General features: G+C 37.9%; 1 protein-coding gene across 1 annotated transcript; it reads right to left on the reverse strand.

Annotated features, from left to right (window-relative positions):
* Positions 1-2,473: 2,473 nt before the first annotated feature.
* On the reverse strand, positions 2,474-15,878 carry QRSL1 (glutaminyl-tRNA synthase (glutamine-hydrolyzing)-like 1). Its single transcript, XM_010017117.1, is given in 10 exon segments — positions 2,474-2,964; positions 3,462-3,667; positions 5,694-5,811; positions 6,190-6,382; positions 7,859-7,971; positions 8,092-8,267; positions 10,681-10,857; positions 12,654-12,750; positions 14,410-14,508; positions 15,659-15,878. Coding segments are annotated over 10 exon segments (1,611 nt in total). The 3' UTR covers positions 2,474-2,752.
* Positions 15,879-15,999: the final 121 nt, after the last annotated feature.

Consider the following 15,999-nt stretch of genomic DNA (forward strand, 5'->3'; position numbering starts at 1 on the left):
GGCAAAGCCCCCTGGCCGCGTTCCTGCTGCTTTGGCTGAATGCCCTGCTGACACCTTTTATTGCTATCCCAAACTGAGCACAGCAGAATGCCCATGCTGGGTGGGAAAAAGCCTTTCTTCTGTTTACAAAAAAAAAAAAAAAAAAAAAAAAAAAAAAGTTAGGTTGGAATCTCTTAATTGCATCTGGACACTAGTCAAGCAAAGGTGTGGTAAGCTAATTAAGATAATTGTAAGTGTTTTTCATTTCCTGCATCTGACATTCCTGGAATTTGATACCTTCTTCTTTATTTGAGGGACATACTGAAAGATAACAAACTTAAATAAACCTTTCTTACTCCTCTGACTTTTTTGCTTACTTACCTGCCCTCTCTGGCGGCATTGTGGGCAGCAGTTTGACATGAAGTATGACTACAGTATAACCTTAACAGTGATTTATAGACACACTGTGTGTACCTCTTCATCCTTTTTCAGTTGCCCATCTCCTGCACGTGAGTCCAGTGGAATTACTGTCAGTCTTCTGAGGGACAGAGCTGAAGGAAGGGGTCCCTGGGAACCTCACGCCACGAAGTCCTCCTCCCATTGCAGCTTTCCAGAAAGATTAGTTCCTAGGTGAATCATAAAAGTAATGGAGAAGTTACTAGCACTATGTAAGGGAAAGCTACAATGAAGTCACAATAACTATCAAGTGCCTCGTGCCTGAAAACTGAGAAATGCGGGAATAGAGAACTAGCAGCAGTCAGGTTTAATTTTGCTTTGAATTTCTCCTTAATATGAATCTGTTAAGGAGGGCGAGGTAAAAACACATACGTGAAAACTACATAAACATCTGAAGCAAAAGCCCTTCATAATTTTCTTTGCAAAATAACTTTTCCACTATACAGCGTTTCTACAGTTTCTCATTACCTGAAGAAAAAACTTTTCACCCTCAAACATTTAAGCAGATTGCTTGTTTGCTAAAGCTCTGGCTTTTGTTCCCTTCAGGAAATACTGGAACTATCTGGGCTCCCTGTGTGCTAGGGTTACACCTACCCCCTGCTGTGGCTGTGCTGCAATGCCATAAAACTTTCAACTCTTATTATTTCAGAGAATTGTTTTTCAAGGCAGCTGTACAAAATGTTTGTATAAGCAGGTTTGGGGTTTTTTTTTCTTTTTTACCCTACACCTTTCTGCTCCCTGGAACTCCTCTAGACAAGGAGTTTTGAGAGTCTAATTATCCATCATAGAAACTTTTTGTAGAGAGTTTTAACTCTGGAGCTATGATTTGGCACTGGTAGCAGCCACACTGGTAGCACCTGTATCTATAGGTAAACCAGTGTGTTAAGCTGCTGGGGTACTAAGTTACCTGGGGCACTAAGTTACTCATTCAAAATGGTTTTTCTAATATGAAGACAGCAGAAGTCTCTTACATACCCTCTTGGACAACTTGAGGAACTCTTGCTTACATACTGAAGGTACAGCACTCTGGTTCCCAAGCTCTCACCTCTGGCTTGGCAGGGGAGGAGATAGGCAGGAGATAGGGGAGGAGATGGCAGGAGATAGGGTATACAGTCTCCCCAAATGCTAAACAGTTGGGAGTGGGATTTTTAATTGTGTACCATTTTAACTGTGTGGGAAACATATTGGAATAGTTCTCCTTGGAGCATGGAAACTTCACCAATTCACTTGCCATCTTTAGAAAGAGAGTGATACATATACATAGATAGATAGATAGGTGACAGTACAGCCTAGGACAAGAGCTAATTGAGGAAGATTCTGTATGTAACCATAGCAGACTAAATTCTAATAGTTTTCCCCACCCTACACTTTTTACATCTGTGCACACTGTAGACTATGAAACGAAATCTGATGCAACACCAAATCTACAAACTTAATCCTTTGTACTTTTTTAACTTTCAAAAAATGGAAACCACAACATTCACAACAGGTTATTAGTTTTTTAGCCTTCAAGTCTACCAATATTATGGTTTGGAAATTTGTTCAATTACTATTGTGTTGAATGACTGTCCATGATGGAGTAAGTGATGTTACTCTTATGGAGAGATACACCAACCAAGATAATTTCTTTCTTAGTAAGCATTCATTATAAGTGCTGATTATAAAGGACAGTGAAGAAGGAAGAAGAAAATAACTACACAAGAACTAATAAGAAACCTGGAATTCATAATTCTTACAACTGAGTAATCCACATGATTTATAAACGTGGAGGTTTTTTCACCTCCTGCATGAGTTTGCTAGAAGTAGGGATTTTTTATTAATTTTTTTTAGATGAACTAACTATATGTTATTATCTTGTTTCCTTTTGTATTTACCTGTAGGTGAACACATGGAACCTTTGTTCCATTACAGCTTGTCTGGCTCTTGCCATTACAAAAGTCTATGGTCCAAAGGAAACCAAGCCCTTTGGCAACCATGCAACTTTCAGATGAAAGTTCAGGCAAATTCTTTAATTGCCAGATACCTTACACACCCTCTGGGATGGAAAAAAGCAGCTCCACAGGCAAAAGGTACATAATTTCAACTCGGCATTTTTAATATCAATTAGAAATGGTTCTTAATAATACAGACATATTTACTTAATGATTCACTTTGCCTTAATTACACAATTACAAGCTGTCGGGATTCCATCCTGCATTACTGTATACGGTCTTCTTAAAATGGATTATTTTTTTCTACAAAAGATAATTAACTGCAGGAACACATTTTTACACCATCCCCACAGCTTTCTTGCTTTAGCTAACCAGCAAGTCCCATGTTACGAAAAAGAAGCAGATTTCTGATGCTGAAAGACACCATGGTCGTGCCTCTTCACTTCTTCTAGCTGGATCATTGGGAATTTTACTTGTTTTTCAAACCATTTGGCTACAGTGAGAAGCTGCTTCTCCTGGAATGAACGTCCAATGAACTGAAGCCCAATTGGCAAGCCTCTCTCTGAGAGAGCTGTAGGAACACTTATAGCTGGCAGTCCTGGAAGAAAAAAAGGTACACAGGTGAAGAGTTACTATTAAACAAATCCAGTTGGAGTAATTTTTGTAACAATTCTAAGAGAATAACAACCAAAAAAAAAAAACGTCGGGGAAAAGGACTAATTAAAACAATCTGAGTCAATGAACTAAGGATACTGCTACGTGATCACAAGAAATGAATTAGAGTGATTTAAGGAGTCAGCATCTTCTGAAAAGAAAACCCAGTCTCCTTCAAAAAAGATTTTGGTCTCTGGAACTTGAATACATTCATCTTACCTGCAGCCTGCACTTGGCTCCAAGGTGCTCCACTTCAAAATCTAGTCTTACATTTTAAAGCATTTAATAAATAGGCTATCTTTATACTGATTATCATCGTAAGACTTACAACACAGGGGTAAAATATCTTTATTCTAAAGAAGAGGTTAAATAGCTGAAGAGAATGGACACTAAAAATGACTAGGCAGGGGAAAACATAGTTGAATTCCTGTCCCTACTCACCAGCCATGTTTGCAGCCTGTGTTAGGATGTCATCTTGCGCACTACGGGTTCTGTTGTCTTCTTTGATGAATTCTATATATGGTAGTGCATCACTCAGAGTGGTAGGAGTGAGTAAAATATCAACACCGCTCCTGAAAACCTTCATAAAGTCATTGGCAATGAGACGTCTGACTTTCTGTGCCTTGACAAAGTAATTCTCATAGTTCCTAGAAAGAAATATGGACACGATGGCATGACACTAATTCCAAAAATACAGAACTTGATTTCATAGTTCCTGTAGAAAAGATAAGCCAAGTATTCCTTTTGGTTAAAAGACTAACACTGGCACTTGGGTTTTTGATATAACAGAAGCTTAGTCATCAAACATGGTGTTTATGCTCTCATAGCAATAGGAAGCTGTTGGAGACAGATGAGGTAAAGGCATACTCCAGAAGAAAGGTGAAGGGAAACAAAACCCTAGTTTACAATAATTAACTAAAAATTAAAACAACATTTTATGACCATTCTGAAATTAAACTGTGCATTGAATTTCACTGCAGGGCAGTGCAGCAAAGCCTAGAAATAATACAGAACTAAGCAGGACTGGAAAACAAGCATTAATCACTGAGGGTTCAAACCAACAAGATACTTAAAGCATGTGAAAAAAAAAATCACATCATCTACGGAGGACTTAAAACTATGTATGTGTGTGTAGTATACTTCTCTGTAGAATGCTATAAGGACTTTTATCTTTTCCTAACCTTTTTTTTCCTCATGTAAATATGTGGTCTATTGATTTCTAAACTGTCTTTATGCAGTTCTGAAGCAGAAATAGTCAACTTTATGTCCCATTGTTCCTTTTAACTTCATATGCAGAACTGGCAAATGCGGAATCCTTAAATTCAGAGAAGTTCAGTTTCTAAAGTAATTACCATCTAAACCCACAGCTATTAAAAAAAAAAAAAAAAAAAAAAAGAGGAGAAAAAAGAAGGAAGTGGGTATTAACAAATACTATATGCCTGAGTGTTTGTAGATATAACCACTGAAACTGCCTGTGTCATCTGCAGACTTACTGAGGGTGCACTTGATCCCCTTGTCCAGACCACTGATAAAGGTATTAAGCAGAACTTTCTGATCACCTAGTAATTTTACAGATTTCAAAAGTAAGATAATCTTTTATCTGTAAAGTGCAACATTCACATCAGACGCAGATGCTTCTTCTCTACTGTTTATTCTAAGAATGCTTTCTGAACCCTGTCCTGTTCTTCAAAAGTAATTTACTGTGGACAGAAGAGGACTCTCCAGTTGAATCTTGATGGAAGCCAATTGTATATTCCTTCACAGAAGAATGAACTACACGAATTTTAAAGCCACCTTAGGAAATCAGAACTGGACTGTTTTAGCCAGAAGGCGCACACTTGGCAAGAATATCAGCATTCCATAAAAGCTGGTTGTTACATACTGACTGACAACATTCCTGTCTCTAAGAGCAACTAGAAGTCACATCTGATGAATACTCTTGCTGACAGAGCTCCTTCTGTGGTGCACTTGCTTTGAGACTGATTACACGACTAATATTTCTGATAATATCTGTACAAACTAAGACAGAGAAAATCAGCACTTTTACTAACATAAATTAGGACTGTTGGATGAGGATTGAAAGCTAAGAAATAAGTCAAATTGATCCACGTACCAGCTTCTCTACATGAGCTGGATAAAATCCTGTCTTCTGTAACAACATCAGTTCAATACCTTTGCCAAATGCCTTCGTTTCCCTGTATACTGAGGCAAAGAGCTATAGTTCATTTAATTGCCATATGTTCTGGCTTTTTCTAGAAGACCTCACTAGAATGTACCAGCAGTTTTTCTATGCAGTTTAAATGACATTAATAGCTAACAGAACTTCTAACACTACAACAGTAATGACTTTGGTACGATTTCAATGTCATACAATAGGATAGGTTTTTACTTAATTTAACTAATGGGTACTAATAATACTCTGGTAAGGGGGTGGGGGAAATCACCAGCTTGCTTTATTTATTTAATTCAGAAGGCTCATTGGTAATACTAAGGGAAACATTTTTGTTCACTATTAACAGCTCAGTAGGTATTATATAGCTAAAGCAAGAATAATAATAATACAGTGGCTACTAGTGTAAGGATGATTTTTTTTCATGTCATGAATGACAAACAAACATTTGCTTAAAAAAATTATTAACTTGGCAAATTTGAGTTTCAAGATGTTCCACTTACTGTTTCAACAAGAAATAGTTTCCCGACAGAATTCTTCCTCTTACAACATCATTAAAGCCTTCTCGTCGTGTTGCAGCATACATACTTTCTGTGGACTTGTTCATGTCAGAACGGTGTCCTGAAAAAAGCAATTTGGAAATTAGTACTTTTTGTAATTCTTAAGATTTAACAATATAAGGTAACTTGAAACATAGTAATATAATAGGCCACGGTTTGTTGCAGACTGACACGCTACTACTCTGGAAAACAACAAACCATATTCCTGGCTTATTATATAAATATTAAACAGATTTTAAGCCCAGACACTCATGTATCTAGAAGTGAAATATATTTAAACAATGCATTTAGTTACTTATTTTATTTGGACAGAGTTTTTACTCTGTCTCAGAGGAATAACACCAAACATACAACCATGAAAAGCATATCTATTAAAACAAATACTTTTAAATGGCATCCAGTTTCTATTGTCCAAGAAAAGTTTTTTCAAAAGCCTTACCATATTCCAGTCCATCAAACCTGGCCATATTTGACGCCACTTCTGCTGTGCACAGCACATGATAGCAGACAATTGAGTAACGAGTGTGTGGTAGACTCACTTCAATTACATTAGCACCTGCATTCTTAAAGAGGTCAGCAGCCTTTGACCAGAGAGCCCAAATTTCACTAGAAAGCCCTGGTGCATGATATTCCTTAGAGAAAAACAAGAAGGGGAATGATTTTTATGTATTGATTTACTTCTAATGGCAACCAAAATGCAAATACTCCTTGCTAAAAATACGTCAAAACTATTACCTCACCCCTCTATGATTTAAAGTACTTATTAAAGCTTCTTCCATCTACTAGATATTATACAGTCAAGCAGTATTAAATTAACAGGATTCAGTCCTCTTAAGAACATTATGTTCATCTCAGTTGGATCAACCCACATATCGCAGACCATGGAATCTTCTTCTGAAGGAGAAATTGCCCAGTTATCCATTTGTTTATACTCATGGAGACTGCACTGCACTGCTCTGCAGTTCATGGGTAGAAACTTTTCAGGTTTAAGTCCTAATACTAGGGCTGCTTTGAGTAGGAAAGATAAAAAGAAATTGCAGCCACAGCATATCAGTAGCAATTGGCATGCCACAGTGAAACACATCACTGAAGAACCACAATTAAGGGGTTGGGAGGAGACTTGGATAGGCTGTGTTCCTGTTTAAGAGCTAAGATATTCTATTGAATTTCCCTATTTTTGAAGATACTTGCTTTAGTTCTGACTCACAATGTGAGGGTCATAATACTGTCTGATTTCTAAGTAGCTATGACCCATGTTTAATATATGCATGTATCTATTCAGAATAATCTGTAGCAGTAGAAAACACCTGTCCAAAGGGTATGAATAATTAACCAATACCGCTATTTTACATTTACTAAAATTAAGCTGTATGCAGCTAATTCATTTTATAGGCATACCACTTTTGCATTTCACAGATCCCGAATAACTGGTCAGTAGACATCTGTTTACCAAATTAAATCTTTTGGCATACCTGTTCTAGCACAGGTTCAAATATTGAGAATCATCCAATAAATGTTATTCACATTGCTTCTCGAACATAGAGCCTTTGCTAAATTAAGAATAGTCTAGTCTGAAGTCTGAAACATTGTACCTAAATTGCAAGTGTCCTTAGAGTTACAAATAGGACTGAATTGCATACATCAGAGGCAAGATTACAGTTGCCTTTCAATTCTTATTAGAGCTCTGAGAATCACAGGTCCTTGTGCCACTCCATTGCCTTGAAAATTCTGCTTTGCATTAACACACTGCCATTTAAAGACATATTTCAAAGCACTGCACAAACCAGTAGTAAGAGCAACTTGTTTGAGGTTATACAGGCAACTGATGAAAGCAACAGAGAGAACCAAGAACTGAAGTTCTCCATTTCCTTTGGAAATTCCCAACTGTGCTTCCCACAATGACAAATATTTCAGATGAAGCATTCACATATGCTTACTCTAAATCACCTGCACAGGCAACAGAGCACATACTGCTCTCTTCCAGGAGCTGCTCATACTGTCTTAAACCATGAGAGACTGGGAAGCGGTGGGAAAAATACAAACATTTTTTTGTCGTGTGTCCTATTTGCTGTTCCTGTCCACAATTTTTGATAGGATTTAAATGGTACCTTTGGAATTCCTATCGAGAGCTTGCTGACATCAGTCAAATTGGGTAGTTCGAATGGCTTAAATTTGTCCTGAATTGTGGTAGAGTCTTTAGGATCATGTCCAGCAAGTGAACCTGAAATATGACAGGATGTATGAAGAACAAGAAAACGTACATAGCTAGAATTCAATTTGTTTTGAGACAATGCTTTAAACAAAGATATGTTGTATATACAGGCATACGAAGTAGTAATACCTAACACAACTGCTGCATCATCCACACATCTGGTTAGGATTCCTGGCACATCCATGGAGTTCACTAGAGGAATGAGACCATGGCGAGAGATCAGTCCATATGTTGGCTTTAAACCTACTACACCACAGTGAGCGGCTGGGTTTCGGGTAGATCCTCCTGTGTCTGACCCTAAGGCTCTATAGTTTCAAAAGGATTATTATTAGTAAAACAATACAGAACATTTCCAAATTAATTAAAATGTATGGCTTTAAAATGCATGGATTTAAAAATGTGTGAATTATTCCAGATTAGAAGTCATAATCAGCCTAAATTTCAGTCTGCTCCCTATGTCTGCTATTTTTTAATCTGTTCTCTTATTTTTCTCAGGATCTTTGAATTGGCCATCAGGAGAGCCCAGTTCTTTTCACATAGCAGAGGTAGACAGGTAGAATTTGGGCTATGTGAATATGGCCCTGAATATCTACTTCTGCCTTCTCTGCTGGTCTGTTCCAATACTGTAGACTCTGAAAGATAAGCCTTGTGATTTTCAGACATTGATATCTTTCTTACTCAGTAGCTAATATGCCATGAAGCAGCATCTTCCAGTATACAAATAAAAAGCAGCACAATATGCTTCTTGCCTCTAACAAGAGGTAATAATTTTCAAAGTCTGGGATGTTTTTCCTCTTTCCAAACCTACAAAGCATAGTATTAGAATGCCCAGCTTACAGTAGCTCAGGTGCAATTTTAGAACACAGTATATATTTCTGTTCATTGGTTGGCGTTTTTTTTTTTGGTGGGGTTTTTGCATTTGTTTTGGGTTTGGTTGGGGGTTTTTTGTATGTTTTTAAGCTTTTTTTTTCTTTTACAGGTGCAACTTTGTTCTTTCTGAATTGAAATTTTTATTTAAAAAATTGTAATGGAATTGGAAATTCATATTGAAATGAAACCTGCTCTTCTTTTGTTTTTAATAATTCAAGCACCATTTAAAAAATGAAAGAGCCTTCATTCAAATCTTTGTCAAAAAAAAATTAAACTTCAGAAGGAGGCACAATTTTTCTTGAAGTGGTTACGTGACATTTCCCATAGGCATCTAGTTCTAAGATAGTTGAACCAATTCAATCAATTTCGATGAAGTATTTTTTTCAAAGCTTCTGTATTGACACAAAACATCCTCAACTTTGTAGCATCTCTATACGTCCAAATCTCAACTTGAAAATACAAAAACTGGCAGCATTCCTGATGCTTGAAAGAAACTAATAGAGTCGATAAATAATAGGTTATAGACAATAAAATATTTATACAAAAAAAATCTCCCTGATTTGACAAAGTGCTTAGCAGTGCAAAATAGGAGCTCAGCATGCCCAGCAATATAAGAGAAGATGTCAGACTCTGTCAGGATCAGCCCATTCTGGCTCAGGACAAGGACCAGCTGTCCTTAGAAATGGATGCACTAAGTTCAGTTTCAACAGCATTAAAATGTTGAGTAGACTACATCCTAGCAGAAGGCAATGAGATGAAGAGAGGTATCATTTAAAAATCATAAAATAAAATGGGTTTTGTATATAAAAACATAGTATTTTTTTAAAAAAAAGCTGTAACCAGTGCTAGCAAAAAATATTTTAGCAATAAAATAGATGCATATAATATAGTCTATAGGCAAACTAGGACACAGTAACTAGAGCCTTCCTAAACACTTAAACACCTTCCAGTTAAGAGCACAACTGAAATAATCTTCTATAAAATGTGCTCCACAATGTAGCTCTAAAAATTGCATAAATTGAAAAGTACAAAGCCTTAAGGATCAGATTTCTTTTAACAGTTGTATGGGAAAGATAGTATAGACAACTGATTTGTTAAATAGTCTGTTGCTATTCCACACAGATAATAGTAGCTGTTTAATTAAAAAGAAAAAATAAAAAATCCAACTAGTATAAGTTCCTTTTAAAAAAAACAACCCCAAAACCAAACAACCAAAAAAAAAACCCCACCCACCCAAAACAACAAGCCCCAAAACACTAAAACTGTCTTCTAACTTTCTAAAACAGACAACTTTATAAGTATCTGTGTAGTAAGTATCTGTGTATCCTTTTGTTGAGTCAGGGATTTGACAGCTTTTAGATCCCAAATTTCATGTATTATTATATAACTCTGATATATAAAACAAAAGAGAGGAGGAAATATTATTATCCTTTTACATATTAAGGGATCTCTTCATTTGCTGAATTACATTTTCCGCATGCATTTGTGTAACACACTTACTGAGGAAGAGGACATGTCACAAATCCCATGTCAATTTTAAGAGAGTATGTGGAAATAACAATAAAACTGTTGTTTTACTGCCATTATTACTTTATTTCATGCAGTGCAAAGCGGTCATCTCATCATGCTGAGTAACATTCAAAATGAAGAAGCCTAAATTTTCCTACCTGGATTAATTCTGGCTTCATGATATGCCACAAATAAACTAGGGATGCTGAAATAATTCTTGTGTGCCAGTATAAATAACCCTTGCATTTCAAATTACATTATGAGAGAATTATAAAATGAAAGCATTCCAAAATATTTTGATACATTTAATTAAAAAATTAATTTTTAAAATTCTCTTACGCAAAACACGTGAAAGATGACACAGCAGCTGCGCTGCCTCCTGAGCTTCCTCCTGTTATTACCCAGTTAGAATCTTCATCCTCAGGATGGGATTTGGGGACAGACTTTTCCTTGTACTGTCTTGAATAACTCCAGGGATTTCTGACTGGTCCAAATACCCCATCTGTACTCCCAGATCTAAGAAAGACGGCAGCACAAATGCAGACAGAAGTGACAGATGACAAACTGCATTCCCCAATTTTTTATATATCTTCATCCTAGCAAATTCAATTTCAACACAAAAAGACCGGTGTATGTAAACCCTTGTGCAGTCAACTTCAACAATGTTACACAGAATTTTAATGTTTATAGATCTTCATCCCTTTCTGACACAGAAACTGAACTTGTGCCTCTTTCTAACTTCTGCTAATGCCACTGAAAAGAAGGCAATCACAAAAATATAAAACTGATTTAAGCTATTTAAGAGTAAAGCTGCACATCTACTTCAAAACAAAGGTCTTCTGGTTTCCTAATGCTGCCTTTGGAAAAGGCAAAAGATGACAACAACAGTCTTGTGAAAAAACACGCTGCTAGAGAGGGGTGGGAACAAGCACTTCTCTAAGTAACACACTATTACTCACTCTGTAGGCCTCTCCTAAGGCCGCTGTTCACTGGTTCAGAATGTCACTGGCTTCTCAAAGTGGTTTCAGTCAGCTTGTGGTCACCTAAGTGTGAGCTGTCACCAGAGGAAGAAGTGGAGGTACCTTCCTGCTTCCTCACAACCTCCACCCCATGTTGCCCCCTGACTACAGGGTGCCATTGTTACTGGCCAAATCATCAGACAGAGTGGGTAGTTGACACAGCAGTTGAAAACTAACCATCATTCTTTGGAGCTAGATCAGCTCCCTGATTGACCTCATGGTAGAGCTGTGTTGGTGCTAGCATAAAAGATCATGCAAGCACAGAGAGATGAGAGGCTAGCAATGGGATAAGCCTTTTTAGGAGAATCCTGTGCTTTAATGAGCTTAAACCAGATGTAATACTGTTTTTATTTATGGTTTATATTATGTATATGGTTTATATTTATTATTTATGCATAATCAGGTTGTTTTTTAGTGTGCCTTTTCCCTGCTCTTCCTCTGAAGAGTGTCACTTTGACTCAGAAATTACTTTATCCAAAAAAATACAGCCAAAGTATTTCCACCCTATCCATGTGAATTATCAAGCAAACCTCTGTCTCTGGTCTAGGCAAAATAAAAATAAAAACAAACCCAAAACACAACACTTAATGTTTCATATGTAACTAAAGTCCCAGACATTCCTTTTGAGACCCAGCAATTGTGGTGACAGAGACTCCCATCACTAACAGCCCAATGCTGTTCCCTGCTATAGGTTGGTTAGCTTCAGTAATTTGCTGGAGAATCAATTTGTGAGAGCATTTTCCAGTGTGCTCCCAATAACAAGTCACCAGCGTCAGTTTAGGCAATTTAAAGTGTTGCTCTAGATTAGCTTGTTTGCAGCAAACCAGGGAGTATTCATACAAATTACTCCAGTTACCGACCAGCAGAGGCACTGACTGTCATCAGGGGCATGACAGCAAACAGCTAAAGGCAAAAAAACCCAAAACCAATCCAGTAAGGAAGAGAGAAAAAGACAGCAATCAATTGGTGTTGTAACAAATTATACTAACACACCACTGGATCTGAAGAAGTCTGCTTGTCCTTGGCCTTCTGCAAAGGCTGCACCACTTCCTCCCCCTCAAACACAGCCATAGTTGAACGCTATGTTCATAAAACTCAGCATTTATACTACTTACACAACAGTATACATGCTCAAGGAGAAATCCATGCAATTCTATATACTCTTCATGGGTAAGTATTCATTATTTTCTAACCTCACAGAACAGGGGTCAAGGATTACAGGTAGAGCGGAACAGATGGTGTTTGTTCTATTGAATGTGCAATCACACATTAAAAATAATAAGCATCACTCACCCCATTGCAAATTCATCTAGGTTTGTTTTTCCTAAAAGCACAGCTCCCTGATCCAGTAATTTCTGAACTACTGTAGCACTGTAAGGAGGAATATAACCTGAAAACAATCAGAACGATTAAGAGTGATTGGTGACATACAGCTGATTTTTACAATTAGCTACTCTGCACACTTCAAAGTTGTCATTATTTCTGCACAAGAACTGTCAGCTCACACTGCTTCAAGATAACATGAGTAATTTCCAAAATTTAACAAAGTAAACCAAATGCTGGTTAGTTTGCATTATCTTTTTCTTCCCCCCCCCCCAACAGTTTACAACCAAGTAATTCTGGATTATATATTTCTAGAGCATGCAGCTAAGACTTCACATAAACAAGTTACCACAAGGGTGGCAAATTACTGCATTCAGCCAATTTGCAGGGACTGCCTAAAATTAGAAGAATGAGAAACAGCTCTTTACAGAAAAGTGCTAAGATATCCTGAATTATCTCTGGTTACCATGAGATAAAGGAGCATATGGTTAACCACAAACTGAAATACTAATTGGCTATCCTGTGATCAAACATGTGTACCCATAACCACTTAGACCTTACATAAACCAGGATGAGAACCACAACACTTACAGGAGATCTCAGGTAGCAACCAATTTCTTCTTGAACTATTGACAGCGGTTTCTACACCCTCATCGGGAACTAAACGGACACCACCACTCCTAATAGTCTCAGCCACAACATTACAATCAATCACAGTGACTCTGAGAATGCGCTTTAAGGAAAAACATCTCAGTTAATCCTACTTTTTAAAAAATGGCAAAGTCATCTTTCGTTTCATAGAATCACAGAATGGTTTGGGTTGGAAGGGATCTTAAAGATCATCAAGTTCCAGCTCCCTGCCATGGGCCAGGACACTTTCCACTACACCAGGTTGCTCCAAGCCCCATCCAACCTGGCCTTGGATACTGCCAGGTATGAGGCAGTGTCGTGGTTTAAGCCCAGCCGGCTATAGCTGAACCCAGGACAGGCAGCCACAGCTTCTCTGGGCAACCTGCTCCAGTGCCTCCCTGGTTTCTTCTGCTATTAAAACAAACAAACATGATCAGATTAGGGTCCTCTTCCACAAAACTTTACAGTTGTATTTTGTCCAGAATATAACAGACATAAGAAATGTTTTCTACTTTTGCTTTTACTATGGAAACATTCTAACACCTTGAAAATGTTCCATGGCATGTTAATAGAAACAATGAGCTTAGGAAGCTTAAAAAAATTAGAAAAGTCTTACAGACATGTTTGTATATCAGGAATATAGAGAAAAGAATTGTTAATGTCTAATTCTCCCACAGCCATATGAAAAAGTACTTAAGTCAACAATTACCAAGATAACAAAACAAAGACTTTCTTTGGATTTTGCTAGGCAGAACAGTACTGACTGCTCTCCTGGAGACCTAAAAGTCATGTGAAGCAGAGTGTGAACTATAGAACCATTCTATTTTAGTACATAGGCTATAATAAACAAGGTTTTAATAAAAGCATGTAACTATATGAATAAAGAAGATAATGTACTTGCAACAAGAAAATGATGCATCTGTAATACCAGATTCGCTCGGCAATGGAAATCAGATGAAAGTATTTTCTCAAATGATTTCAGCTCACTTTTTGAAAATATTTAGATTTCTGGAAGACTGCACTGCATGAACCCTCTCAAGAGAAGAGCAGGAACATTAAAATGAGATCTGATTTGACTTGAAAAGCTCTACTGTACCTTTTAGCATCTCTGATGCACATGTTGTCTCAATGCCAGCTGTACTAAAGTTGTCTTTTACTGCAATAGGAATTCCATCCAAAACACCCACTGGCTGACCTACATTAGGAAAAAAAAGAGATTAAAGTAAACCATGCTATATGTATAGCTTTCTTAGCGATTACAGTTCATTTTACACACCCTTCTGGGTGTTATTTGGAAGCAAGAATGCTATCCACCACTTAGCATTTGAAGGTTGTCTCTTACATTTTCAAGAACAACCTTCCATTCTAACTCTAGCATTGAGCATTCTGCTCAAACCAGACCTGGCCCCACAGAGCACAGCTTTGCAAATGTGACTAACCCCACAAGACAGGTAGCTGCTATAGGTTAGCTATCCCAAAGGAGTACTCACCTCTTCAAATGTGACCCTGTAATGTAATGCTTATTTCAGCCATAGGTGCTGCCTAAATTTACTCAATCCCTAGGCTGGGAGCCCTAAATGCTGCCCACCTGACACATGCAGCAGATATGATCTAAAAAAAAAAAAAACAACCAACAACCAAACCCCAAAAAAACCCTGAAGCAGAGAAAATCTTCCCTAAATGATTGATTATCCAATATCCAGGAAAAAATAAATAAAATTAAAATGCCTATGTCAGAAAGCAAAACACAATTTTCTCAAGCTTCCATAGGACAGTAAGTATCACCCAGGAAGGAAAAAAAAAGTACCCTATTGGATGAAATTTCTCTTTTGTCTTCTAGGATATGCAAAGGAAAATAAGGACCGTCAGCCTCTAAATGCTGCAGATAACGGGATTGAATGCTGTTCTGTTCACCAATTAATAACTGCCATTCACTAAGTTGCTTTATTTTCCTTTGCTTTCTTAACTGAAAAGCTGAGCCAGGTGTTTGCCTGCAGAAGACCACTGCATCTTCCTCTTTATGGTAACCGTTGGCTGCCAAGTCAAAATAAACTGCTGAGGGGAAGAAGATACAACCAGCAGCAGCGGTGCTGCTCAGGAAGCACTGAGTCTATTTAATCTGCAGCGCCTGGCTTACTTCAGGTTTTGCCTCCGAGTTTTGGACTGAATATGCTACCTACACCCTCAAGCATGCACTCACAGAAGCCTCAACCACAAACCTCATCCCCTAACAGTCAAACAAGTAGCACCTACATCTGCTTTAAAAAGAAAAGGTAGTTCATCTACTGCAAGGAGCTCCTCCACAACAGCTTTTTAAAGACTAATATTAACACAAACAAACATACCTGTTCTGTATCTTTTCTCTGATTCTTCAGCCTGCTTCAAAGCAGTTTCTTCCACTACGGTAATATAAGCATTAAGGAACTTTGTACTTTTGATGAGGGCAAGGCACCGCTGGCAAAGCTCCGTCGGAGTGACATGTCCTTCCTTCAGCGCTGCTGACACCTGAAAGCGCAATCACCTGGCTTTCAACGCAGCCAGGTGACAGAGCCCACCTCGGGGCATTAAAGCGCGGTTGGGAAGGAGCCCTTGGGAAAGGCTCCCCTGGACCCCGCTGCGGCTAGGCCCCTACCGCTCCGCGAAGGGGAAACAGGGGGACACGGCGGCGGGCCCGCTCACCTTGCGA

The sequence above is a fragment of the Nestor notabilis genome, unplaced genomic scaffold, assembly GCF_000696875.1.
Source record: "Nestor notabilis isolate BGI_N333 unplaced genomic scaffold, ASM69687v1 Scaffold1556, whole genome shotgun sequence".
In the NCBI taxonomy this organism is placed as follows: domain Eukaryota; kingdom Metazoa; phylum Chordata; class Aves; order Psittaciformes; family Psittacidae; genus Nestor; species Nestor notabilis.